The 27,976-nt window shown below is 39.1% G+C and overlaps 1 protein-coding gene across 3 annotated transcripts in view; it reads right to left on the reverse strand.

The window, feature by feature from the left end:
* MINDY2 (MINDY lysine 48 deubiquitinase 2) overlaps positions 1 to 22,815 on the reverse strand; it is a 77,252-nt gene extending 54,437 nt beyond the window's left edge. The window contains exons 1-2 of one of the 3 annotated variants that reach the window (XM_055537820.1): positions 21,720 to 22,815; positions 4,424 to 4,481 (exon numbers count right to left, since the gene is read on the reverse strand). In XM_055537820.1, the coding sequence (XP_055393795.1) occupies positions 4,424 to 4,481; positions 21,720 to 22,562 (901 nt within the window). In that variant the 5' untranslated portion in view covers positions 22,563 to 22,815. Of the gene's footprint in view, positions 1 to 4,423; positions 4,482 to 8,994; positions 9,014 to 21,719 lie in introns of those variants that run through there. The other 2 variants (XM_055537819.1, XM_055537821.1) reach the window with 2 other exon arrangements.
* Positions 22,816 to 27,976: the final 5,161 nt, after the last annotated feature.

Genomic DNA, 27,976 nt, shown 5'->3' on the forward strand with positions numbered 1-27,976 from the left:
TGCTGTAATTTTTCATAATTTTAATGCTCATAGAGATGACCCACCTAATATTCTGGCCTTTCTGTTTCTTGACCTCTTTTCCAACAAAAATCATATATTCCACCTTATGTCAGAAACTCATTCCCTATGATCACACAATTTTGTTACTACCAGGTTCCAAAAATTCTTTGACTGTATTAGGGCCTACAATCCACTAAATCCTGTCACATTTTTCTTCAATGTATTTATATCTGCATCTCCTCTTCATGTAACTTAAATATTATGGCTCATTATTATATCACAGGTATATCTACACATAACTTCAATTCCCTAGACCCTCTTCAACATACTCACTTGGCAAAAACCCAGCTCTGGTTAAACCCTGCTCCTCCACTATTCAGGCCTATACTCATGCAGCAGAATGTGACTATAGAAATCATACCACCAATGCTGGCTGGTCTCACTAACCCCAGGGTAAAACCCAGGAATCATATTGCATCTCCTCATTCACTCTCCCACTTGTCTAAGCAACTATTTTATACCTTCCTTCTCATCTTCAATAACTCCTCCTTCATTCTCACTCTCAGCTGATGACCTGATTTCCCATTTATTGAGAAAATAAAAGTACTTAAAAGACCTTCTACATGCTACCATACCCACATCTACCCATCTACCTGTATCTTTAAAAATTTTTTTGTATTTATTTATTTTTGGCTGCGCTGAGTCTTTGTTGCTGCCTGTGGGCTTTCTTTAGTTGCAGTAAGCGAGGGCTACTCTCCAGTAGCAGTGTGTGGGCTTCTCATTGTGATGGCTCTTCTTGATGTAGAGCTCAGGCCCTAGAGCATTCAGGCTTCAGTAGCTGTGGTGTAGGAAGGTCAGTAGTTGTGGCACACATGCTCTGTGGCATGTGGGATCCTCCCAGGCCGTGGAACAAACCCATGTCCCCTGCATTGGCAGGCATATTCTTAACCACTAGACCACTAAGGAATTCCAACCTGCACCTATTTTTAACAGTCTATCTTCTCTTCTATTGCTAAGGATGAACTACCTGTATACCTAAGACTAATTCTTCATTTATCTAAAGTATATTTTTCAATTCCTTTCCTCCAACTTTCTCTTGTTAAAATCAGCTTTATTGAAACATAACTCACATACCATAAAATTAACCCATTTAATGTGTACAGTTCAATGTTTTTGAACTATATTAACAGGATTGTGAAATTATCATCATGATCTAATTTTGGAACATTTTGGCTCCCCCAAAAGAAGTTCTATACCCTTTAGCAGTCAATCTCTATTTCCCCCCTATATTTCCCAGTCCTAAGCAACCACGAAGCCTACTTTCTGTCTCTAAATTTGCCTATTCTGAACATTTCATATAAATGGAATCACATAATAAGTGGTCTTTCATGACTTGGCTTCTTTGACTTAGCACAACATCTTTAAGGTTTATATTACAGAATACATCAGTACATTTCCTTTTATGGCTGAATAATGTTTCATTGTATGGATATACCATAGTTGGTTTATTCATCAGTTGATGGCTATCTGGATTGTTTCCAATTTTTTGGCATATATGAATAATGCTGCTATGAACGTTCCTATACAAGTTTTTGTATGGACATATGTCTTTACTCCTCTTGGGGGAAGTATAGGGTTATATGGTAATTCTATATTAGCTATTTAAGGAACTAACACACTGTTTTCCACAGTGGCTGCATTATGTTCCATTCCTATTGGTTATGTCTTAGGACTTCTGATTTTCTCTTGTGCCTACTCCAGTCAGGTTTTCATCCTGTGGACTTACTGAAGTTACCAAGTACCTCTGTATGGCTTCAATCAGTGGTTAATTTTTAGTCTTAATCCTGCAAGGCCTATTAGCAACATTTGACTCAGATAGTCTCTCATTCTTTACTGAAACGCTTCATTTAGATTCTAGGAAATCAGTCTCCAGTTTTTCTTCTACATAGCTGAGTTTCTATCTATTCTTCCTCTTCTCCAGCTTCTAATCACTGGCATGTCCCAGATTCAGTCCACTGATGTCTTCTCTGTCTATGGTTATATTATTTGTGACTCAGTGTAATGATCCTTTATATGATAGTTACTGTTCCCAAATGGGTATTTACAGGCTAGATATGCACTGTCCAACACAACAGCCAGTAGTGACATGTGGCTATATTAATTTAAATTAAAATTAAATATTCAATTTTCCTACAATTTAAAATGTAGCTGAATATTTGCTACATCAAGAGCTATATGTGGTTAGTGGCTAAGAAAATGGATAGCACAGATAAAGAACATTTCCATCAACACACAAAGGTTCACTGTACAGTGCTGATCTAGACCTGTCTTCTAGGCTCTAGATTTATATATCCCACTGCCTCCCTGATATCTCCACTGGAAAGTCAATCAGATCAGATCAGATCAGTCGCTCAGTCGTGTCCGACTCTTTGCGACCCCATGAATTGCAGCGCGCCAGGCCTCCCTGTCCATCACCAACTCCCAGAGTTCACTGAGACTCACATCCATCAAGTCAGTGATGCCATCCAGCCATCTCATTCTCTGTCGTCCCCTTCTCCTCCTGCCCCCAATCCCTCCCAGTATCAGAGTCTTTTCCAATGAGTCAACTCTTCACATGAGGTGGCCAAAGTACTGGAGTTTCAGCTTTACCATCATTCCTTCCAAAGAAATCCCAGGGCTGATCTCCTTCAGAATGGACTGGTTGGATCTCCTTGCAGTCCAAGGGACTCTCAAGAGTCTTCTCCAACACCACAGTTCAAAAGCATCAGTTCTTCGGTGCTCAGCCTTCTTCACAGTCCAACTCTCACATCCATACATGACCACAGGAAAAACCACAGCCTTGACTAGACGAACCTTTGTTGGCAAAGTAATGTCTCTACTTTTGAATATGCTATCTAGGTTGGTCATAACTTTCCTTCCAAGGAGTAATAAACATCCCCAAACCAAAATCCTGATATTCTTCCGTAAACATATTCCTTCCATTTGTTCCTGTTTCAGTTGATGTTAATGCCATCCTTCCAGTTGTTCAAGCCAAAAATCACTGGGTAACTCCTGACTTCACTCTAACTCCACATTCAACTAATCAGCAAATTCTGTCTGCTCTATACTCAGAATCTGACCATATTTTATATCTCACTTCTGTTACCCTGTTTGAAGCCAGAGAATTCTTGTTAAAGAATCTCAAAGTCAGATCATGTCAGTCCTCGGTTCAAAATCCTTTAATGGTTTCTCAGATCACCCACAGCAAAAGTCAAAGTTGCTATAAAGGCCTAGGATACTCCATATGATATGATTCCATTGTCTCTAACCTCATCTCCTGACACTTTCCCTTTGCAGTCCTGGGCAGTCCTTCTGGCTGTTCCTCAAAACCACTAAGCATATTTCAGCCTTTTCCTATGAAATATAATTTAGAAATCACAAAGTTTAAGAATCACCAAGCTAGAGTAAAAAGAGGTATAAAGAGAAACTTTATTTTCAGATATCTAGATAGTGAAGTAATCTACACTTAATGATGAGGTTCCCTAGCTAGTGAATAAGATTAAATTATATTAATTATATAAGTAAAAAGGTCTTCCAAAAGCTGTAATCTCAATTATTTCACTAAACTTACATCTCACAAAAAAATCAGTTAGCTAGTTGTCTGGAAGAGCACAGACAAACTAATCAGCTAATAAGATCTTTTTAATAGAAATTTAATTACTAAAAATAAGAATATGGATTAAGATTTCTCATTTGGTAACAGTGCAAATATATAACTTCTTATTTGTTAAGTTGTAAAAGACCTCAGTGTAATAAATAACTACCTGCTCTGTAAACAAGTTCTACTGAATGCAGCTGATCTGCAAACTGTGTATTATGGTCTGTTTTAAAATAAGAAGCTTGCATAAGAATGCAACTCAATATGCTGCTTCCTTCATCAAGAAAAACTCGCTATAAAAATATTTCAGACGGACTAAACAGTGTGCTTCCTAAAGTAAATGTTTTATACTCTAGTACAAGCCTCTATTTCACTGCAGACTGGTCTAACATTTTATTGACTGGCATAGGTTCGTGAACCATATTTTGGGTAGCACTGCTCTAAATCACTTCCTGGATTTTAATTCAAGTCTATTCAATATTTTTAAACACTCTCTACATGCAGTGTTAAGAGTTTCTGTGCCATTTCCCATTCTGTAATTTATTGGAATTAATATATACCTTGTTGTTTTCTAGATGTCACTAGTCTCTTTATTTACATTAAAAAATTTTAACGCTGGTTAGAAAGAAGTCTGTAACATCCAAGAACAGAAACACACTAATAAAATTATTTAGTTACGAGATTAAAAATAGCTTCAAAAAGGTGAAATTTGGTAATAATATTAGCTTTGAAAACTTTGTTTTATCTTGAAAGAGATATAAAAATCATTCACTTTTCAACACTAACCTAAATATTCCATCAGCTGTTCAGCAGTTATGATTTCCATCATCGGTGGAAGTTTCACCTGAAAAACAAAGTATTTTTTCTATAAAATCAAATGTTTTAGGTAATTAAAGTGTTTCTTCAGTCAGAAACACAAGTATATATCTATATTATATGTATCTACTATATGTATACCATACTCACTTTAACTAATCTTTAATACAACAATAGCTTTGTTGTATTAAAGATTAGTTTAACACAATTCTATCACCATAAAATTCAAGATCTCACAGAATCACTGAGAAATCTGTTTTCAAAAACAAGCGCTATGCCTTTCATCACCCATCCTGATTGTCATTAGGCACATGCAACAGTGTCCTGCATGACAGAAAATGCAGTTAAAGGGCAGGAAGTGGCACCAAACATGTTTTGACAGATCACCCATGAAGCAATTTTTCTGAAGACAGGCTGGAACACAGCTCAATATCCCATCACTTCAGTCTACCTTGACCATTTTTTATTGTTGTTGTTGAATAGCTAAAATGAATACAGTATAAAGGATTAGTCATAAACTGAAGTATTCATACTATATGAGCCCATCTGTAAAATTTTAAAAAACAGGCAAAACAAACTACACTATTTAGAGCTGCACATGTACTAAAAAAAGAAAATGGATACTATAAAAATCAGGACTGTAGTTAACCCTAGGAATAAGGGAAGGGGTTATAGTTAGAACAAGACATACAAGAGGCTTCTGGGGTGCTGGCAATGCTTTATATTTTGACTTGCATGGTAGTTCCACTGTTTGGTTTATAATTAACCTGTTAAACTGGACATCTCTGTTTTATGTATTTTCTGTGCTACATGTCACGATAAAAAGTTTAAAAGTAGATATATATGTTATAGTCACATTTAAGTTTCAAAAGTTAATTCAGCTGCAACACAGTCTAAATTTTTCAAATGAATTATCAGCTGAGTTATACAGATATTACAGCCAATGATTGTAAATATTTTAGCTGATTTACTAAAAAGGATACTCCTTGGTATATTTATAGAAGAAAAATAAATACTATAGGATGCAAACTCAAAGAAATTAACATATCAATGATAGAATAGCAGCATAATTCAAAAATCTTCAACAATTAATATTTTAGCAATTATTTTCTGTTCAACCAAGGAAATCATTTAAATCAGCAACTCCTCCAACAAGTGTTGAGGAAGGTGCTCTGAGTATTTATGTTATCAAATGCAGTAACAGTATGTGACACCTCTACCTCTTTGTTTGCTTTTAAGTCTTAAAAAAAATCCTTGTAAAACAGGATGGTTTTAGACCCTCTGAAAGCATACCTGACAGTTGGAACAGATGAGTTAGTCACCCGGGGGCTTTATCACTCAGTGAAAACCAACAGATGTCATGAGGTTTTGATCATTCTAAATAATTTTTATTTTCTAGGACATTTAGAAAAATTGTAATAGACTTTTTTTTTTGGCTGCACCATGTGGCATGTGGGATCTTAGTTCTCTGACCAGGGATTGAACCAATGCCCCCTACAGAGGAAGTACAGAGTCTTAACCACTGGACTGCCAAGGAAGTCCCAGAAACTGTAATAGACTTTTTTTGGAGCAGTTTTAGGTTTACAGAAAAGCTGAGCAGCAAGTACTGAGAGTTCCCATAAATATTATTTTTTAAGTTGAAATTCATTGGCAAGTTAAAGTCCCCTGCTTTTCTAAATAAAGTTTTATTGGGTGTCACTCTCATTTGTTTATGTATTGTCTCTGGCTGCTTTGCACTATATTAGCAAAGTTGAATCTTTGCAGCAGAGACCAGGTACAGCCCATAAAGCCTAAAAATATTTACTATTTGGTCCTTTACAGGAGGCCTTCCCAGGTGGCACTAGTGGTAGAGACCTGGCCTGCTAATACAGCAGATATGAGACTGGTTCCGATCCCTGAGTCAGGAAAATCCCCTGGAGGAGGGCATGGCAACCCACTCCAGTATTCTTGCTGGAGAATCCCATGGACAGAGGAGCCTGGCAAGCTACAGTCCATAGGGTCGCACAGAAGTTGGACACAACTGAAGCAACTTAGCACGCACGTACCTTTACAGGAAAAGTATGCAGAATACTGCTTTAGATGATTTTAACTGCTTTTAGGTAATATTTCATCAAGGTGTTTCAGTACCACTTTGAAGGTCTGATATTTAAACTAGTAGTTTACATACACTGTGAATATTTACATTCTGAATAATTGTCAGACCAATCTGAAAGTCCCATTTACACCTAACAATGCTTTTTGAAAAAATAAGACCTATACATTCTTTTATTCCAGACAAATCCAGTACAGAAACAGATTCACTAGAGGGCTTCCCTGGTGGTCCAGTGGTGAAGAGTCTACCTGCCAATGCAAGGGACACGGTGGGTTCAATCCCTGGTCTGGAAAGATCCCATATGCTGTGGAGCACACAAGCCTGTGAGCCACAACTACTGAGCCTGTGCTCCAGAGCCTGCAAGCCACGACTACTGAAGCCCACACACTCCAGAGCCTGTGCTCTGCAGTAAGAGAAGCCACCATAATGAGAAGCCTGTGTACCACAACTAGAGAATGCCCCTGCAGAGCAACAAAGACCCAGAATAGCCAAAAGTAAAATAAATATATATATTTTACTAGAAAATTCCATAAACAAACAGCTTATCCTCTTTTGGTCAATGTAGTGATCTTACTATAAAATTGTCAAAATAAAAAAGCAAAATACTAACAAGTGTATGTATTTGGGAAATACATTCTATAATCCTAGATTTCTGCAAATAGATGATTTCAGGTTTTAGTCTTGCAATTTCCAAATAATAACAACCGCCTACCACATCTTGCTTCAAGTATTTGAAACAGGAAATGACAATCTTTATATAGATTTTAGACGTGAGACAACAAATATGTAAATATTTTAACTGACTATTCCCAAGTATACTCAGTAGTATATTCAGTTCCTGAATCTTAGCCAACTAAAAATCCTGGATGTTCACTAAAGCTAGAGATTAAAGAGTACAACAGTGAAGAAATACTTGTTTCCCACCAATACTTAGGAACCATCAACAGATTTTAATTTTTTTTAACCACAAAATGATCTTCCTGAAAGCTCCTTCTCTTTTTGCTTCCCTCTACCACCATCACCACAAAAGCAAATGCCGAAGATTTTGTTAATGATCCTAAGACTTTCTTTCCGTTGTCTCTTTAGAGTTTATTAAAGGAAAAAAAACCACACACACAAAAACATGTTATGGGAAAGCTAGCCAAGAATACAGGGGGGAAAAAATCAATGAAACTAAGAGCTAGTTCTTTGAGAAGATATAACAAAACTGATAAACCTTTAGCCAGACTCATCAAGAAAAAAAGAGAGGGGGCCCAAATCAATAAAAATAAAAATGAAAAAGAAGGTACAATTATCACCACAGAAATACAAAGGATCATAAGAGAGTACCACCAACAATTATGCTTCTGAGGTGGCACTAGCGGTAAAGAACCTGCCTGCCCATGCAGGAGACACAAGAGACACAAGTTCAATCCCTGGGTCAGGAAGATCCCCTGGAGGAGGAAATGGCAACCCACTACAATATTCTTGCCTGGAGAATTCCATGGACAGAGGAGACTGGTGGGCTTGTAGTCCATAGGGTCACGAACAGTCGGCCACGACTGAAGTGACTAAGCACACACCAACAATTATACTCCAATAAAACAGACAACCTTAGAAGAAATGCACAAATTTCTAGAAATGTATAATGTCTCAAGACTGAACCAGGAAAAAAAAGAAAATATGAACAGATCAATTACCTGTAATGAAACTGAATCAGTAATTTAAAAAACTCCCAACAAATAAAAGTCCAAGATCAGGCTCCCTAGTAGCTCAGTGGTAAGAATCTGTCTGCAAATGCAGGAGACACAGGTTCTGTCCTTGATCCAGGAAGATCCCACATGTCACAGAGCAGCTATGCCCGTGTGCCTCGATTATTGAGCCTAAGCTGTAGAGCCTGGGAGCCACAACTACTGAGCCTACGTGACATAACTATTGTGAACCCAAGCACTCACAGTTGTGAGCCTGTGCTTCACAAGAAAAGCCACTCCAATGAGAAGCCGGTACACTGCAACTAGAAAGTAGCCCTCGCTCTCCAAAACTGGAGAAAAGCCCACACAGCAGCGAAGACCCAACAAAACAAAACAAAAAACCTATTGATTAGGTAGGACACTGGTCAACCATGCATCGGTAGCAAATAATTGTGTGTGTGTTGTCTGTTGTTTTACAGCTTTGTTTCCAAGCCTATTGATGTTTAGTACAATAATAATTATTCAAAAAATAGGATGAATTCTAACAAACATTTAGAAAAGAGTTAATACCTATTCTTTTCAAACTATTCCAAATATTGCACACAAAAAAATGCTTCTGAACTCATTCTACGAGGCAAGTTATCACTTTGATACCAAAACCAAAGATATCACACAAAAATGAAAATTATAGGTCAATATCACTGATGAACATAGATGCAAAAATCCTTAGCAAAATATCAGCAAACCGAATTCAACAATACATAAAAAGGATTACACACCATGATCAAGTGGAATTTATCCCAGGGATGCAAAGATGGTTCAGTTCAATATCTGCAAATCAATCAATGTGATACATCACATTAACAAACTGATGAATAAAAATTATATGTTCATCTCAACAGATGCACAAAAAACTTTTGACAAAATTCAGTATTAATTTATGATAAAAGTTCTCAACAAATTGGGTATAGAGAAAACACACCTCAACATAATAAAGGCCACTTATGACAAGTCCACAGCTAACATCATACTCAGTGGTGAAAAGCACTTTACCATTTCTTCTCAGATCAGGAAGAAGACAAGGATGCTTCCTCACACATTTTTTTTTTGGCTGCACCATGTGGCTCTGGGACCTTAGTTTCCCAGCCAGGGATTGAACCTGTGTCCCCTACAGTGGAAGTACAAAGTTCTAACCTCTGGACCTCCAGGGAATTTCCGTCACCACTTTTATTCAACATAGTATTGGAAGTCCTAATCATAGCAACCATGCCAGAAAAAGAAATAAAAGGAATCCAAATTGGAAAAGAGGAAGTAAAACTGTCAATGTTTGCAGATGACATGCTATACACAGAAAATCCTAAAAACACCAAGAAACCACCAGAACTCATCAATGAGTTTGATAAAATTGCAGGATACAAAATTAATATACAGACTTCCAAAAACAGTAACACTTTCTTTCAATGAAGTCTTATATAAAACATCATCTGAAATATATTTTAAATGAAGAATTGACAGAACTTTATGACCAATGAAAAGTGGAGAATAATGGGAAAAGAAAAATTAACTCTAAAGTTGACTCTAAGGTTTAGGAAACTCCAAAAATTAAGATCCCTACACCTATTGAAAACAAAAAATTTGGTAAGTTTGTATAAGAAATGATATCTGCTTCATAACTGTGAAATTTAGTTTGACATTCAAACAGAAAGTTGAGATGGAACTCAGGAGACAAAGATTTTTAATTTGTCCATGAATTATTTGATTCCTATGCTGCAGTCTATTTTTCATTACTTATGGTAAAATGGATCACTAAATAATACATAAATAATACAATTTCTTGGAAATTCCCTGGTGGTCCAGTGGTGAGGGCACCACACTTCAGAACAGGGAGGCACAGGTCAGATCCCTGGTCGGGAGACTAAGATCCTGCAAGCCATGCAGCGTGGCTAAAAAAAAAAAAAATTTTCTCAGTTCAAGTTTCACTGATTTAGAATATGCAGTAAATCATATAGTACTGATGAGTTTTTAAGTTCAAATTGTAAAATAATTATACTGTAAGTACTGTTAACTGGAATCAAAGAGAAGAATGTAGGTTTTTTTTTCAAAATAAGAACTAAAAAACTTAAGGATCCTTTCAACATGCCTTTAATTCTGGCTCCAGCAAATAAACATGTATTACAAGCTACTGTAAATCATGTTTTACATTCTAATTTCTTATAGGTAGTATTCATTTATTATTAAAAATAATTACTGTACTTAAAAATACTAAAAATTTAACTTTCTACTTGCCATCAGTATTTCAAATCAGGAACTTTTAATAAAAGACAAGCTTCAACTTCTAGCGATTTGCAACACTTTTACCATAGACGTTTATCATAACTCAAACCCCACACTCAGAGTAACATCGAGGCCTATTTAAAAATGCTTAACATCAGAAATTATAGATGCATCCATATGTATTAGATTTTCAAGAATGTCCTATTTAATATGCAATTCAAAGGATTATAAAACAGTGAAGAATGTTGTTCCAGAGAAATATTCCCAGTAAAAGATTCATGAGTAAAAGAAGACATCTTTAGTTCAAATTTCACTGGACTTATACTTAAGCAGCTCAGCAAGCTTACCAATGCTGAAAAACCTACTAAAGAAAAAGTAACAGTGAAATTTTTATATTAATTGCTTGCAAGATAGATGAGAATAGGATAAGGTAAGAGACCAGTTAGAAGGTACAGAAGATGGAAAGTAGCTTGAATTAGGAGAGTAGCAGGACAGAGAAAACTTACTAATTTTTGAAAATATTGAAGAATACAGTCAATAAACTTTCATGGTTAAGGCAAGCTCACTCACCACAGAACTCAAGAAAGGCTCTGAAATTGGAAGTGTCAGAGAATTCACAGGACATGGGATAAAACATATGGGGCTGAGAACAGAACGAATCTGTGCAAAGAGTAGATTCCTAGGATTTGTTCTAAGGAATCATGATTCATGATGTCTGTTTCTGCTTCTCTGACTTTATCACTAGCTCTTCTTCTACCCTGGTTTGTCCCAGGCCTATTGTCCACCAGGTGTTATCTTTAACTTTCCAACCAAATATCTGAACTAAGAGCTCAGGTTCTGGAGTGGGTATCAACTTACCTTGGGTGAGTTATTTGAACTTTATGTACCTCAATTTTCTATGTATGTAAAATAGGAACAATATCTACACAAGGATCTTATGATGTGGTTGAGAAAATTAAAACAGAAAATGCATACAATACATATAAAATACTTAGCAGAGTATCTAGACATAAAAATAATTGCATACTTAGGGTTATTATTATTAATCTTAGGTGGTACCCTAAGATTACTGATACTACCTGTGTGCGAATGCTACCTGGGACTCAACATCAACAAGGACGGAAGGAAAATGGGAGTTTTCCACTGAAGGACTACTCATAGCAAAGGGAGAAGAAAAAATGAGGACATCACTAATAGGACAACCACCACAGGGAGTATTCATAATATCATCTGCCCATTTCCACTTTATTTCACAAGTCCAGAGATATTACACCAACCCTAATTTTTAGGACTGACTGGAAATGAAAACTTCAGAAGTGCTGCTTGCATCTTTTGTGTAAACAAACTCCACCACTGTGTGAAGTTTTTCTCTCTTCTTAAAGGATCTATATTTAAGAACAAATAGGGTGGGCAGAGGCTAAAATGGAATCTTTGGCTCACCATCTGTTTTTCCATTTTTATAAGTAATAACTTGGCCAAGAGGAGCTACCCCAAGTCCGAGGTCAGGGGCGGCAGCCGGGAGGAGCTACCCCACGCCCAAGGTCAGGGGCAGCGGCTGGGAGGAGCTACGCCACATCCAAGGTAAGAGAAACCCAAGTAAGAGGCAGGCACTGAGAGAGGGCATCAGAGGGCAGACAGACTGAAACCACAATCACAGACAGCTAGCCAATCTGATCACATGGACCATAGCCTTGTCTAACACAATGAAACTAAGCCATACTGTGTGGGGCCACTCAGGACAGACAGGTCATGGTGGAGAGGTCTGACATACTGTGGTCCACTGGAGAAGGGAATGGCAAACCACGTCAGTATTCTTGCCTTGAGAACCCCATGAACAGTATAAAAGGCAAAAAGATAGGACACTGAAAGATGAACTCCCCAGGTTGGTACGTGCCCAATATGCCACTGGACATCAATGGAGAAATAACTCCAGAAAGAAGGAAGGGATGGAGCCAGAGCAAAAACAACACCCAGCTGTGGACGGGACTGGTGATAGAAGCAAGGTTCAATGCTGTAAAGAGCATTATTGCGTAGGAACCTGGAATGTGAGGTCCATGAATCAAGGCAAATTGGAAGTGGTCAAATAGGAGATGACAAAAGTGAACATCAACATTCTAGGAATCAGCAAACTAAGATGGACTGGAATGGGTGAATTTAACTCAGATGACCATTATATTTACTACTGTGGGCAGGACGGAGAAGGCAATGGCACCCCATTCCAGTACTCTTGCCTGGAAAATCCCATGGACGGAGGAGCCTGGTAGGCTGCAGTCCATGGGGTCGCTAAGAGTCGGACATGACTGAGCAACTTCACTTTCACTATTCACTTTCCTGCACTGGAGAAGGAAATGGCAACCCACTCCAGTATTCTTGCCTGGAGAATCCCAGGGACAGAAGAGCCTGGTGGGCTGCCGTCACACAGAGTTGGACACGACTGAAGCGACTTAGCAGCAGCAGCACCAGTGGGCAGGAATCCCTTAGAAGAAATGGAGTAGCCATGATAGTCAACAAAAGAGTCCAAAATGCAGTACTTGGATGCAATCTCAAAAACGAAAGAATGATCTCTGTTTGTTTTCAAGGCAAACCATTCAATATAATAGTAATTCAAGTCTATGCCCCAACCAGTAACGCTGAAGAAGCTGAAGTTGAACGGTTCTATGAAGACCTACAAGACCTTTTAGAACACCCAAAAAAAATGTCCTTTCATTACAGGGGACTGGAATGCAAAAGTAGGAGGTCAAGAAACACCTGGAGTAACAGGCAAATTTGGCCTTGGAGTAAGAATGAAGCAGGGCAAAGGCTAATAGAGTTCTGCCAAGAGAACACACTGATCATAGCAAACACCCTCTTCCAATAACATAAGAGAAGACTTTACATATGGACACCACCAGATAGTCAACACCAAAATCAGATTGACTATATTCTTTGCAGCCAAAGATAGAGAAGCTCTATACAGTCAGCTAAAACAAGACCAGGAGCTGACTGTGGCTCAGATCATGAACTCCTTATTGCCAAATTCAGACTGAAATTGAAGAAAATGGAGAAAACCACTAGACCATTCAGGTATGACCTAAATCAAATCCCTTATGATTATACAGTGGAAGTGAGAAATAGATTTAAGGGACTAGATCTGATAGACAGAGTGCCTGATGAACTATGGATGGAAGTTTGTGACATCGTACAGGAGACAGGGATCAAGACCATCCCCAAGAAAAAGAAATGCAAAAAAGCAAAATGGCTGTCTGAGGAGGCCTTTCAAATAGCTGTGAAAAGAAGGGAAGCGAAAAGCAAAGGGGAAAAGGAAAGATATACCCATTTGAATGTGGAGTTCCAAAGAATAGCTTCCTCAGCGATCAATGCAAAGAAATAGAGGAAGACAACAGAATGGGAAAGACTAGAGATCTCTTCAAGAAAATTAGAGATACCAAGGGAACATTTCATGCAAAGATGGCTCAATAAAGGACAGAAATGGTATGGACCTAACAGAAGCAGAAGATATTAAGAAGAGGTGGCAAGAATACACAGAACTGTACAAAAAGATCTTCACGACCCAGATAATCACAATGGTGTGATCACTCACCTAGAGCCAGACATCCTGGAATGTGAAGTCAAGTGGGCCTTAGGAAGCATGACTATGAAAAAAGCCAGTGGAGGTGACGGAATTCTAGATGAGCTATTTCAAATCCTGAAAGATGATGTTGTAAAAGTACTGCACTCAATATGCCAGCAAATTTGGAAAACTCAGCAGTGGCCATAGGACTGGAAAAGGTCAGTTTTCATTCCATTCCCAAAGAATCCTCAAACTACCGCACAATTGCACTCATCTCACACGCTAGTAATGCTTAAAATTCTCCAAGCCAGGCTTCAGCCATACGTGAACCATGAACTTATAGATGTTCAAGCCAGTTTCAGAAAAGGCAGAGGAACCAGAGATCAAATTGCCAACATCCGCTGGATCATGGAAAAAGCAAGAGAGTTTCAGAAAAACATCTATTTCTGCTTTACTGACTATGCCAAAGTCTTTGACTCTGTGGATCACAATAAACTGTGGAAAATTCTGAAAGAGACTGGAATACCAGACTACCTGACCTGCCTCCTGAGAAATCTGTATGCAGGTCAGAAAGCAAGAGTAAGTACTGGACATGGAACAACAGACTGGTTCCAAATAGGAAAAGGAGTACGTCAAGGCTGTATATTGTCACCCTACTTATTTTACTTATATGCAGAGTACATTATGAGAAACTCTGGGCTGGATGAAGCATAAGCTGGCATCAAGATTGCCGGGAGAAATATCAATAACCTCAGATATGCAGATGACACCACCCTTATGGCAGAAAGTGAAGAACTAAAGAGCCTCTTGATGAAAGTGAAAGAGAAGAGGGAAAAAGTTGGCTTAAAGCTCAACATTCAGAAAACTAAGATTATGGCATCTGGTCCCATCACTTCATGGCAAATAGATGGGGAAACAGTGGCTGACTTCATTTTTCTGGGCTCCAAAATCACTGTAGATGGTTATTGCAGCATGAAATTAAAAGGCACTTACTCCTTGGAAGAAAAGTTATGACCAACCTAGACAGCATATTAAAAAGCAGAGACATTACTTTGCCAACAAAGGTCCGTCTAGTCAAGGCTATGGTTTTTCTTTTTTTTTTTTTTTTTACCAACCTAAATATAAAAACGTGGTAATTATAACAAGAATACTTTGACAGTTTTTACTGGGAGGGTATTTATATCTTTGTTTTTTTTTTTAAGGTAATCTTTATTTTATTTTTTAAAGGCTATGGTTTTTCCAGTAGTCATGTATGGATGTGAGAGTTGGACTATAAAGAAAGCTAAGTCCGAAGAATTGATGCTTTTGAACTGTGGTATTGGAGAAGACTCTTGAGAGTCCCTTGGACTGTGAGGAACTCCAACCAGTCCTTCCTAAAGGAGATGAGTCCTGGGTGTTCATTTGAAGGACTGATGTTGAAGCTGAAACTCCAATAATTTGGCCACCTGATGCAAAGAGCTGACTCATTGGAAAAGACCCTGATGCTGGGAAAGATTGACGGCAGGAAGAGAAGGGTACGACAGAGGATGAGATGACTGGATGGCATCACGGACTCAATGGACATGGGTTTGGGTGGACTCCGGGAATTGGTGATGGACAGGGAGGCCTGGCGTGCTGCAGTTCGTAGGGTGGCAAAGAGTCGGACACGACTGAGCGACTCAACTGAACTGAACTGAACACTTGGAAATTCTCAAAAGAGCTTTGTACCTTCTTTAGGAAAAGTGGAATATGAGAATATTTGTGTGGCTACAATATTCCTATACGTCAGGAAGTAAAAAAGAGAAAATAAAACCTAGTCAAAAGCAAGAAAAGGGTCCAAGAAAAGAAAAGTCACCAGGAGAGAAGGAGAACTAGAGAAAAGCTTTCTGGGAAGAAGCACAGCCTCTGCAGGTGATAATGAGACAGAGGATATGTCCATTTGAACTTCACTGAATTTTCTGCCAATGGCCTTCTGCTCACTTTGCTATTATTGCACTGCTCATCTTTTTCTTTCTAATTTATTTATTTTTAAATATTTATTTATTTGGCAGATTGTGGGATCTAGTTCCCTGACCAGGGATGTAACCCGTACCCACTGCATTGAAAGCATGGAGTGTTAGTTACTGGGGCACCAAGGAAGTTCCTTTTCTAATTTATGGGGGTTCTTTGTAAATTGAGAAATTAGCCCTTAGACACATACAGTAGTCTTGCGGATAATTCCCTCAGTTTGTAGTGTGTGTTTTGAATTAGTTCCTGGTGAAGTTTTTTGGGCGAAGGGGTATATTTTTGTCTATTTTTTAACTTTAAGCTCTTTTCTTTTTTTACTGAATCAAATATATCAATTCTTCTTTTACAGTTTCTAGATTTAATGTCTAAAACTAGAAGCAACCCGCCTAATATAAACAAACTTAAGAATCCTGGTGTTCCTCCCTTGATGTGGAGTGGGAGATCACTTCAGCTCCTGCTAAGCAAAAAGAGAAGAATTTTCCACCCAAAAGGGCTAGGCAGGAGAGAAGATGTGCACATCTTAAATACAAGATATTGAAGCACATCTTAAATCAGAATAGTGTATTTAGTCTTCCACTAACATGTTACATACCAATTAGGTATTACAATACTATATGTCCTCTACTACAAGTACAGTATAAGTTACATATACATATATGTCTATATGGATTTCCCTTGTGGCTCAGCTGGTAAAGAATCCACCTGTAATGCAGGAGACCTGGGTTTGATCCCTGGGTTGGGAAGATCCTCTGGAGAAGGGAAAGGCTATCCACTCCAGTATTCTGGCATGGAGAATTCCATGGACAGTATAGTCCATGGGGTTGCAAAGAGTCAGACATGACTGAGCGATTTTCACTTCACTTATGTCTATATATATATATACACATATATATATATTTGAGTATGTGGGCCTTAAACCTATATTCTTTCTATAAGAAAACATAAGTGTGACAAAGGAGGGACTCCCTCTGTTATTAAACATGTCTCATGATATAAAAATATTAATGCAGAAGCTTTTAAAAATGTTTTATAATGCAAAAGTTAAATCATATGCAAAAGTAGAAAAAATAACAGCATAATGACAAATACCCATCACTCAGATTCAACATTTATAGTATAGGCCAGTATCATAAGAAAGTAAATTTTACATTTCTTCTGACTTGTTGATTTTTATAAACATAACTGATTCATTGGGTCACAGTCCTCAAGTAAACCTATAAATGGCATTGTTTTTGATAGATAAAATGAAAGACTAAAGAAAAATTATTTAAAAACAACCAAAACCAGTCTCTTTTAAAGAAGCAAATGAAAATATTTGTTCCAAGACATAAATTTGAGTCAATTTACCTGGTGTCAGTTAAGAGAATTAGAAAATTTGAGCTCAAATTAAATTAATGAACAGATTTCCTTCTTTCCTGATTTACTAGATTATCACAGCTCAACTATTTTACAGATTATTAATGATCATCTATTTTCCATCAGTCCTAAACCAACACGTCTAATTAAAACTCCAACATTTCCAAATCAGTACTTATCATGTTTGATAATTTTACCTGTCATCTCTCACTCAGAAACACGGCACTTCCTTCCCCTGAATCACTCAAATCCTCCTAATATATTCAGTTTATTGATTTCTTTCTTTCTTTTTTTTAAAGTTTCCCAACCAGGGACAGAACCTGCGCCCTCTGCAGTGGAAGTGAAGAGCCCTAACCACTGGACTGCTAGAGAATTCCCTAGCAGAAAAATTAAAAAATTGATTTTTCTCATTGCTTCATTCTCCCCCAAAAAAGATGATCAACTCTTTTACTTTCAACCCTTAACTCCACTGACTCACAATGAATCAACCCTTGAAAAACCCAATACTTGATAATCCTAACCAGCCATTCTTCCTGCTCTTGTTTCCAGAGATAAGAGAACTAATGGGGGCAACAATCTTTCCTACTTCACCAGTTCCTTAATGCTGTTGCATTTGGCAATAAGTCACTTAAAAAAAATAAAAATTAAGCCTCTCTCCCAGACAACTGTTATGACATTGTCCCATTTCTAGTTCTCATGTACATCTCAAACTGGGCCTATACTGGTTTATTTTATACTCTTTCATCTTTACTGCTTACATTCCCTTCTCCCCACCGCCTTTATTTATTTATATTTATTTATTTGTCTGTGCTGGGTCTTCACTGAGGCATGCAGGACCTTTAGTTGCAGCATGCAGTATGTTTAGTTGCGACATTCAAACTCTCAGTTGCAGCATGTGGGATCTAATTCTCTGACCAGCGATGGAACTCGGGCTCCTCTGCACTGGGAGTGCAGAGTCTTAGACACTGGACAACCAGGGAAGTCCCTCCCCAAATAGCTGAGAACTACTGTTCACCATTTACTATGGAGAATTAATTTATTCTCATAGATACCATACTTAAATCTATGCAATAATTCTCCAACTCAATTTTTCCCATAATTTTGACCTCTTTTCTGAGGCCCATTCTATTCTTCTGAAGGTATAATAAACATTTATATTTTTATGACTTGCTGTTAGTAAGACAATTCCAATCTGACACAACCAAACTTTGCATCAACTTTCCCATCTAAAGCACATTCTCTATCTTTTGAATGATCCAAGCAATTCTCTATTACTCAAATTGGAAAAAGTATCACATCCTTAATTTCCTATATCCAGTTAGTAGTCAATTCATCATTTAGGCTGTGTGGCACTATCCTCATCAAAGAGAAGGGGCAAAGAATTCCCCATCCAAAAGAGTTAATCTCATCAATTCCTGTTGCTACACTCACTACAGTCTGACTTCTAGTTTAATCTCAAATGAAAAGATCTCTTTCATTATGTCATTCCTTTATCCAATAATTTATAATAGCTTCCTATTATCAACTATATATAAAGTCTAAACAAGCCTAGTGATGGGTCCTCTAAAATTTGACAATTACCTTCATACACTGAAAGAAAGTTAAGTCACTCAGTCATGCCTGACTCTTTGTGACCAAGGACTCTAGCCCACCAGGCTCCTCTGTCCATGGAATTCTCCAGGCAAGAAAACTGGAGTGGGTTGCCATTTCCTTCTCCAGGAGATCTTCCCAACCCAGGGATGGAACCCAGATCTCCCGCATAGCAGGCAGACTCTTTACTGACTGAGTCACCGGGGAAAACTTTTATACTCTAATTTAACTATTTTTCTCTACAACTGCATTTCTCAAACTTTTTGGTCTCAAGACCCTCTTCAGTCCTAAAAAATCACTGAGGATCCTAAAAAGCTCTAGTTTAAGTGGATTCTATCAACATTTACTATACTAAAAATAAAAATTGAGAAAAATTTTAAACACAAGAATGCAGAGCACACATTCCATTAACCGTCAGGGCAAGGATGTCATCACACATCATACAGCTTGGAAAACTCTATTGACACTGAAAGAATGACAGTGTAAAAGGCAAAAAACAACTAAGTACTATTCTGAACAGTACTGACCTCAGAAACCCTGGTTCACTTTCAGGACACTGCTCTATCCAACCTTGCTTCTCTTAATACATCTCCCTATCACTGACGATTACTAAGTAATTTTTGTGTGCATCAATAACCTTAAGGTAGAAAAAAAAAAAGGCAAGAACCAAAGACTCTCATTAAGAGTCTGACCTAACATCAATTTTATTTCCTGCTACTGCCATTTCCTTCTCCTCCTCCGCCGCAGTCCAACCAAGGTTGGAATCCCCAAATAGAACAAACCTTTTTCTGCTTCAGCATCTTTGAATACACTATTCCCTCGGCCTGAAAGGAATTGCATTTACTCACCCATCAGACCCAGTACATAGGTTACCTCTTCTATGAAGCTCTCCCTTGACACATTCTACTCTGTAACTCCATAGCATATTTCTCTGTAATTCCATAGCATAATTCCACACTGTGCTGGGTTTATGGTTTATATGTCTGTCTCTGAATCAATACTAAGCTACATGAGGGCACTCTTGCATCTTACTCATCTCTGTATTCTATTATCTCACACAAAGTGGGAACCCAAACGTTACGGTCATTCACTTGAAGTTGTCTTTCAAAGACCAATCCAATGCTCATCTATCCTCAAATATGTGAGACCACAGCACTTGCTCTTTCCTTTGAGCTTCTGAAGTACTATGTAGAAACTAGGAAGTGAGAAAAGCCTAAAGGAAACAGTTACTCCTTCAGACAGATTGGAGACTTTGGCTTATAGGATGAAATCTAACTCCTTAGTCTAGCATTCAAGGTCCTTCATCAAGTGGCTCTTCACCTTTTCAATCTTATTTTCTATTATCTTGCAATATGAACTTTCTACTTTTGTCATCCAAAACACATACACACATGTATTATTCATTCTGTTTTCATTCCTTTTTGTTTATATCCTTTCCTCTCTCAGGATTCCCATTTTTCTGTTATTTTAAATCCTACTTTTTCCTTAAAAGCTTCCTTCAAGATATAAAAATTTCATGAAGCTCTCTGGAACTACATCAGACTAAAGGAAAATTTCCCCTCTTGGGATGTCTAATGCATTTCAATCTGCTTCCTATAACCTAGTATTTACAGTATATTGTCTTGCATTGTTCTTTAGTAATTTCAAGGAAGTCAATGCTGCAGTTCCAAATAGCTCAACAGCTCTTCAAGAGCAAGCAATCTCCACTCAAAGCATTTGAGTGCCATTATGTACTTGATACTGGTAAGATTTCTAATCTTATTTCTTTTGCATTATCCCTTGCTAGATAGGAAGATGAGGGAATTTCATAAACACTATTCCCTTTACTTGATTTTCTTTCTAACTGGTCACAAAAATCCAGGTTATTTTTTTCTAGGTAACATTTTATCTATAGATACAGCTCTCAATTTGACAGTAAAATATGTGCTCTAAAATGCATCTTCTCAGCACTCTAAAACTGCAAGCTTAAATAAGACACTTCATGTACAGGTAACTCACTCCTGAGTCCTCAGTACAGTTACTTTTGAAGGGTCCTTCCCTCTTTTGCTCCTTTATCTTGAATCTATCTTTTATTTGTTATTATAATTTTAGCTCTCTTAACACATTCTGTGTGGCTATGGGTAATAATGCTAGACTATTTAACAAGAGTAAAAGAAATGAGGCAAATAAAAACAATCCATAAAATAAAAACAGTCTTTGAAAACCAAGAAGTTATAGTAATTAGGTCTCAGGCCATTACTTTTCCATAAATGGAATTTGTCTAAGGGGCCACATCTTCCCTATTACCACGTCCTTAAGTATCCACACCCAAATGGAGCATAAACATAACCATCAAAACTTGCTCCCTGATATAATGGATTGATGATAACTTCTGAAGATGATTTTGTCCAGTTCTTCACGCTTTTGCATATAGGATAAAGTCAGTAAGAAGGAATAACAGAAAAATATAGTTAAAAAATAATCAAAAGATTTAGGATGCTCTAAGACCTGGCTGTTTTCAAGTGTATCAGGCACAGCTGTTGAAAGCTACAAGAGAGATCTTAGGTTGCCGGCAGTTCTTTGTGACATACATATGAGAATATTCCTTAAACAAGGCAATCTCAGAGTGAGTTTCGTGTAGGAAGAAACGGGGATTATTGATGAATGAGGAAACAAAGGAAGAAGATATCAGCTGAAAATGCAGCAACTCTCTCACCCCTCTTTTACCCCTCCCCAAAAGGTGTAGGAAATAGAAGCTGCGGAATGTACCTTCCAGGCCAGAAGCAAAACATTGAGGATGGCCAGTAAAGGGCAGGGGCCATTCTCATTCTGGGTGATGATAGGTGTGTTCTCTTCCTTCCACTGGATCCACTTGATATGATAGACAGACTGTCCCGGGAAGCGTTCCTTGGAGGCCGCCAGCACCTGGGCTTCCTCCTCCTCCACCTCCTCCTCTCCACACAGGGGCACAGCCCCGGGCAACACCGCCGCGCCCTCCTCCTCCTCGGGGACCCTGTTCTCAGCTCCTTCCTCACTATTAAACTCGGAGCTACTGGGGAAAGAATGTAGGTTAGAGAACGACTCCAGGGAGTCCAGGCTCGGCGATTCCCCAGGAGGGCTCGGGTCGCTGCAACTGCTGCTGAGGCCGCCGCCGCTGCTGGGCTCCGAAGAGCCCGCGGCCGCCGATTCTTCCTGGCAGGTGCCGGCGGGATCCGGCCGGGCGCCCCCGTCTCCCGCTGGACCCAGCCCATGGTCAGCTCCGGCCTCGGCTGTCTCCGGGGAGGCGGTCACCTTGTGCTGCCCTCTTACAGGCTCCTTCTGGGCAGCAGGACTCTCCAAATCGCTCTCCTTCAAGTCCAAGCTCGGGAGCGAGCTGCAGGGTATCAGAACCTGAGGAGAGCCGGCGGGAGAAGCCGAGTCCGAGAGGCTCCTCCCGGCGGCCGCCGCCCCCTGCCCCTTCCCGCCGCTGATCTCCGCCGCCCATACTCCAGGACCATCCCCAGCGGCGAGCCTGGTCTCTTGTTGCCCTTCCTGCGGAGAACCTGTCCCTGGCGCTGGCCCGGCGGCCACTCCATGTTCTAGCGGTTGCAGGCTCTCGGGGCCGCTCTCCATACCCAGCCGCCCGCCCCTCGCTCTAAAGAGACCGCGGCGGGATCTCCTCAGACAGCGCCTCAGACGCCATGACAGCGGCACTGGCAGCTACAGCGCCCTTGCGCGGCCTCGGCCAGGCACGTCATAGGGGAGGTCACCGGGAGAGCGCGCGCGCGCCGCCGCGCTGTCCGTGGGCCCTGGGCGTGCCTGCGCGCCGCCGGGTGAAAGGGACACTCACAGCGACCGCCCACGGGGCTCCGCCTCGCCGGCGCGCCCGCGCGCTCTGGGCAGCGCGGGGCGTGGAGGGCGTGGCTAGGAGGGCGTGGCCAGGAGAAAAACATCCTCTCATTTTGTGGCCGGAAGTTGAACTCTGGGGCAGCTAGACCGCGCGCGGCTTCTTTAAAGGCGAGCGGGGAGGCGGTCAGCTCGGGTGTGACCGCTTAGACCTGAGTCGTGTGTGGTTCAGCCTGGGGCTGACGGATGGGGAGTTGGCAGCAGTTGTAGTATTTGGAAAAGAACTCATCCCTGAAAAGCTCAGGAGATTTGTTTCCCCAGCTTGTAATATGGAAAATTGAAGGCATTTCTTACGAAATGTAAATTTTAAATGCTGGGATCCACTCAAGGTGCACTACACTGCACAATTTCCAGTCTCTCTCGGTTTTGGCTGAGAAACACCCTGCTCCTCATCAGCTACTGGGGAAAACGTTCGCTCTACATGAGGCGTCAGTGCGGTTGTGGATATTGGCCTGCGAGGCTAAAAAAAAAAAAAAAGTGGATGATTTGGGCCAATCATAATAAATTAACTTGTGCTTGCATTAGCCAAGTCTTTGCGGTTTTAACTTGGCCTCATTTTGCATGGAGTGGGAAGTGCCTGTGTCAGAAAAAGTCAGTTTTCTATTGAGTCTACTCCTCTTATGGATATTCAGTTTTCAGAGAGGAGAAAGTAGGCTGGTGCTACTCTTATCTGTGATCTGTTCCTGACAGGGGCTTTTTTCTTTTTTTGCCTTTCAACATTCTTTAGGTAATGGGGATCCGGAAATGTCAAGACCTATCTTCCTTCCTAGTCAGATGTATCAGTTCCTGGTATCTAACAGAATGTGGTCTTTCTGTATCTCTTGATTAGAGAGGATAGACAAAGTTACTAAGCAGTGTTTCATTCACTCATTTAACATATTTCAGTACCCATTACATTGCCGGATTCTGTGGCACTAGGGATGCCTGGTAAATAAGAAGGGCTCACATCTTCTTGCTGTTTACTGTCTAATGTTTTTTCTTATTGCTACGTTTTTGATATTTGCTTGGGAAATGCTATTTCCTGCAGAAATGATGTTCCTTCCACCTTTTTTATAGTGGCATAATATTACGATACTTATCCAACTCTTGCCAAAGAGGAAAATTAGAAGAGATAATAGAAAGCCCATTACTTCATGGGAAATAGATGGGGAAACAGTGGAAACAGTATCAGACTTTATTTTGGGGGGCTCCAAAATCACTGCAGATGGTGATTGCAGCCATGAAATTAAAAGACGCTTACTCCTTGGAAGGAAAGTTATGACCAACCTATATAGCATATTCAAAAGCAGAGACATTACTTTGCCAAGAAAGGTCCGTCTAGTCAAGGCTATGGTTTTTCCAGTCGTCATGTATGGATGTGAGAGTTGGACTGTGAAGAAAGCTGAACGCCAAAGAATTGATGCTTTTGAACTGTGGTGTTGGAGAAGACTCCTGAGAGTCCCTTGGACTGCGAGGAGATCCAACCAGTCCATTCTAAAGGAGATCAGTCCTGGGTGTTCTTTGGAAGGAATGATGCTAAAGCTGAAACTCCAGCACTTTGGCCACCTCATGCGAAGAGTTGACTCATTGGAAAAGACTCTGATGCTGGGAGGGATTGGGGGCAGGAGGAGAGGGGGACGACAGAAGGTGAGACGGCATCACCGACTCGATGGATGTGAGTTTGAGTGAACTCTGGGAGTTGGTGATGGACAGGGAGGCCTGGTGTGCTGCAATTCATGGGGTCGCAAAAAGTCGGACATGACTGAGCGACTGAACTGAACTGAACTGAATAGAAAGCTTCTTTAGAATATTGAATTTAGGAGTTTTGTGTGTTTTTGGTCTCCATGTCAATCCATAAGCAATAAATACTATCGTTCAAATTAGAATCTTTCCCTGAAAAAGAATTGCAAATGTTAAGAGATTAAGATATATGTTGCTGGATTAAGCACTTTACAGTATTTAAGATCATTAAGTACAAGTGAGAATATTACAGATTTTGGGAAATTCAGAAGTTAGCATGCTGCCTTGATTATAAAAATGATATTTATAAAAGTGTATTACATGAAAAAATTGAATGGATGAATCATTTTTACAGGCCAGAAACCACAGTAGAGCTAAAAATCTTGAAAGTGCATCTCAAATAATGACCATTCACCATTTTTCAAAAATGCTACTTAAACCTTCTTGCTCTTGTAGTTTTTATTAGTATGTTTCAAATGTTCACATGCATAGTTTAATAGCTTATCTATAATAAAAACAGAATCAGTTTTTATTCATAGCAATTATATAAATCAAGATGACCAAATATATATATTTATTTAAGTTTGTGAAAATGGGCATAGTATTTTCTAAGAGAGGTGGCGAGTAGCATCTAGGGAGAATTCTCAGAAGATACTAAACTGGAAAATATCCCATTCTTTTTTGCTTATTGGCATATCTAGTTAAAATAGATCATTTAAAAAACAAACTGATTATTAATCCATAATTTTTAATTTTTTTTCAGGGTTACAGATGCAATAGCCTTAAAATTCAAATGTTGTTGTTATTTAGTTATTTTAGTCTCTAAGTCCTGTCCCACTTTTTATGACCCCATGAGCTGTTTTATAGCCCACCAGATTCCTCTGTCCATGGTATTTCCCGGCAAGAATACTGGTGGTGTCATTTCCTTCTCTAGAGGATCCTCCCAACTCAGGAGTGGAACCCGCATCTCCTACATTGGTGGGCAGGTTCTTTATCATTGAGCCACCAGGAAAACCCAAAAGTCAGATAGTTTATGTAAAAAATCAGTTACTGCTCTGTCCCTCCACACTGATGGAGGGACAGAGCAGTAACTATCCCCCGTTCAACTCCTAGATGTCTTTAGCTCCTTATCCCCATATTTCTGAGTAACATGATTATACTCTGATGTCTTCATTTAAAAGTTGTAGATATTGTTTATTGATTTAGTCCTATAAAGATGAGGATTTAGGTTTTTTTTTTTCATACCATTTTTTCCTCCTTTTGCTCCAACCTCCCAATTTTTTTCAAAACTTTGATCAAAGTATTCAAAATGTAAAGCATTAGATTTATTCACCACAAAATCAGGTATTTTACTGTGACTCTGATTACTTTTTTTGCTAAAGTTTTGTTTTCCCTGGAATTAACAATTGCCTTATCATTTTGTTGCTTGGCTTTAAAACTCTTCAGTTCAGTTCAGTTCAGTTCAGTTCAGTTCAGTCGGTCAGTCGTGTCCAACTCTTTGCGACCGCATGAATCGCAGCACGCCAGGCCTCCCTGTCCATCACCAACTCCCGGAGTTCACTCAGACTCACGTCCATCAAGTCAGTGATGCCATCCAGCCATCTCATCCTCTGCCGTCCCCTTCTCCTCCTGCCCCCAATCCCTCCCAGCATCAGAGTCTTTTCCAGTGAGTCAGCTCTTATCTCCAGTAGCATATTGGGCACCTAATGTCCTGGGGATTTCCTCTTTCAGTATGCTATCATTTTGCCTTTTCATACTGTTCATGGGGTTCTCAAGGCAAGAATACTGAAGTGGTTTGCCATTCCCTTCTCCAGTGGACCACATTCTGTCAGATCTCTCCACCATGACCCATCCACCTTGGGTTGCCCCATGGGCATGGCTTAGTTTCATTGAGTTGGACAAAGCTGTGGTCCTAGTGTGATTAAATTGACTAGTTTTCTGTGAGTATGGTTTCAGTGTGTCTGCCCTCTGATGCCCTCTTACAACACCTACCGTCTTACTTGGGCTTACCACTAACTCAGCCAGAGTTACCAGTACTGTCAACCATATCATGTTATTTCTCAGACCCATTTTAATCTTGTGTACATCTTTCCTGAACACTCACTTCTGCTCTGATCTGGACTTGTTGTTTTATAGGCCTGCTGAGCAGCTGTCATCCTGGGATTTCTTTTTTTTGTTGTTTTAGGAATTGCTTCTTCCTCTCTTCTATGTTGATTCCTTTCTTTCTTGGATCTCCTGTCTTCCTGTTTCCTTGATTTGGTGGAATATATTCTCAGTTTCCTGAGAAAGGGTGCATAAGAAGCATATTTTTGTAGGTCATATTTGTCTGAAAATAGCTAGACCTTTATTCTACCTTTATTTCATATAGTTTGGCTGGAATATAAAACTCAGCATTGGAGATACTTTTTATTCATTTTAGTTGATGAGAAACTGTCTTCTAGCTTCCAGGTGATTATAGAGTAGTCTGATACTATTAGATTCTGAAACCTCTGTATATAATCTGTTTCTTCTCTCTGACATTTACTTGATCTCTTTCTTCTTGGTGTTCCACCATTTCAGTATTTGATGTACCTCTGCGTGGGTCTTGCTTTATTCATTGCACTGGGTATTTGGTGATCACATTCAATGTAGAGACACATCCTTCAGGTCTGGGAAATGTCTTTTTCCTTTTTTTTATTAATCTTATCTTTTCTCTAATTGTATTTATCTTTTTGTTCTGCTTTCTAAGAGATTTACTCAAATTTATCTTTCAATTCTTTTTGATGCATTACTTATTGACACTATTGTATATTTAATGTCCAAGAGTTCCTTCTAGTTCATGTCTTAGAATACTGATCATAATTTTTAATGTATCCTTTATATTTTTCAAAGGATGTTTGAACCATATACTATAAAATAGTATCATTTAGTTAGTATGGAGTTATTGGTAGTGCCAGAGAGTGTGAGATATAGGGATATAGTACCAGAGAGTGCGAGATATAGTGTAAAACATTGGTTTTATTCTGTAGGACAGCAAAATCTACTTTGAGAAGTAAGACATTCACGTGAATTGGTCATTAAGAGTACAAGTTAATTAATAGTTAATACTGAAGGAGTGGTATAAGCAGTAACTTAAAAAGATTCAGATAAGAAAAAAAATCTTTTAGTGTGAGATAATGAAGGAGTAATTAAACTACACTCTCCTGATTAAAATCACAGGCTGATTATTACTTCAGCCTTAAGAAATCTAAAAAATATATCTCTTACTCTCAAAATAATAGTTTTTTTCCTTTTTAAATTAATTTTCATTGGAGTATAATTGCTTTACAATGTTGTGTTAATATCTGCTGTACAGCAAAGTGAATCAGCTATACATATACATATATCCTGTCTTTTTTGGATTTCCTTCCCTATTAAGTCACCACAGAGCACTGAGTAGAGTT

Source organism: Bubalus kerabau, chromosome 10 (genome assembly GCF_029407905.1).
Source record: "Bubalus kerabau isolate K-KA32 ecotype Philippines breed swamp buffalo chromosome 10, PCC_UOA_SB_1v2, whole genome shotgun sequence".
NCBI lineage: Eukaryota > Metazoa > Chordata > Mammalia > Artiodactyla > Bovidae > Bubalus > Bubalus kerabau.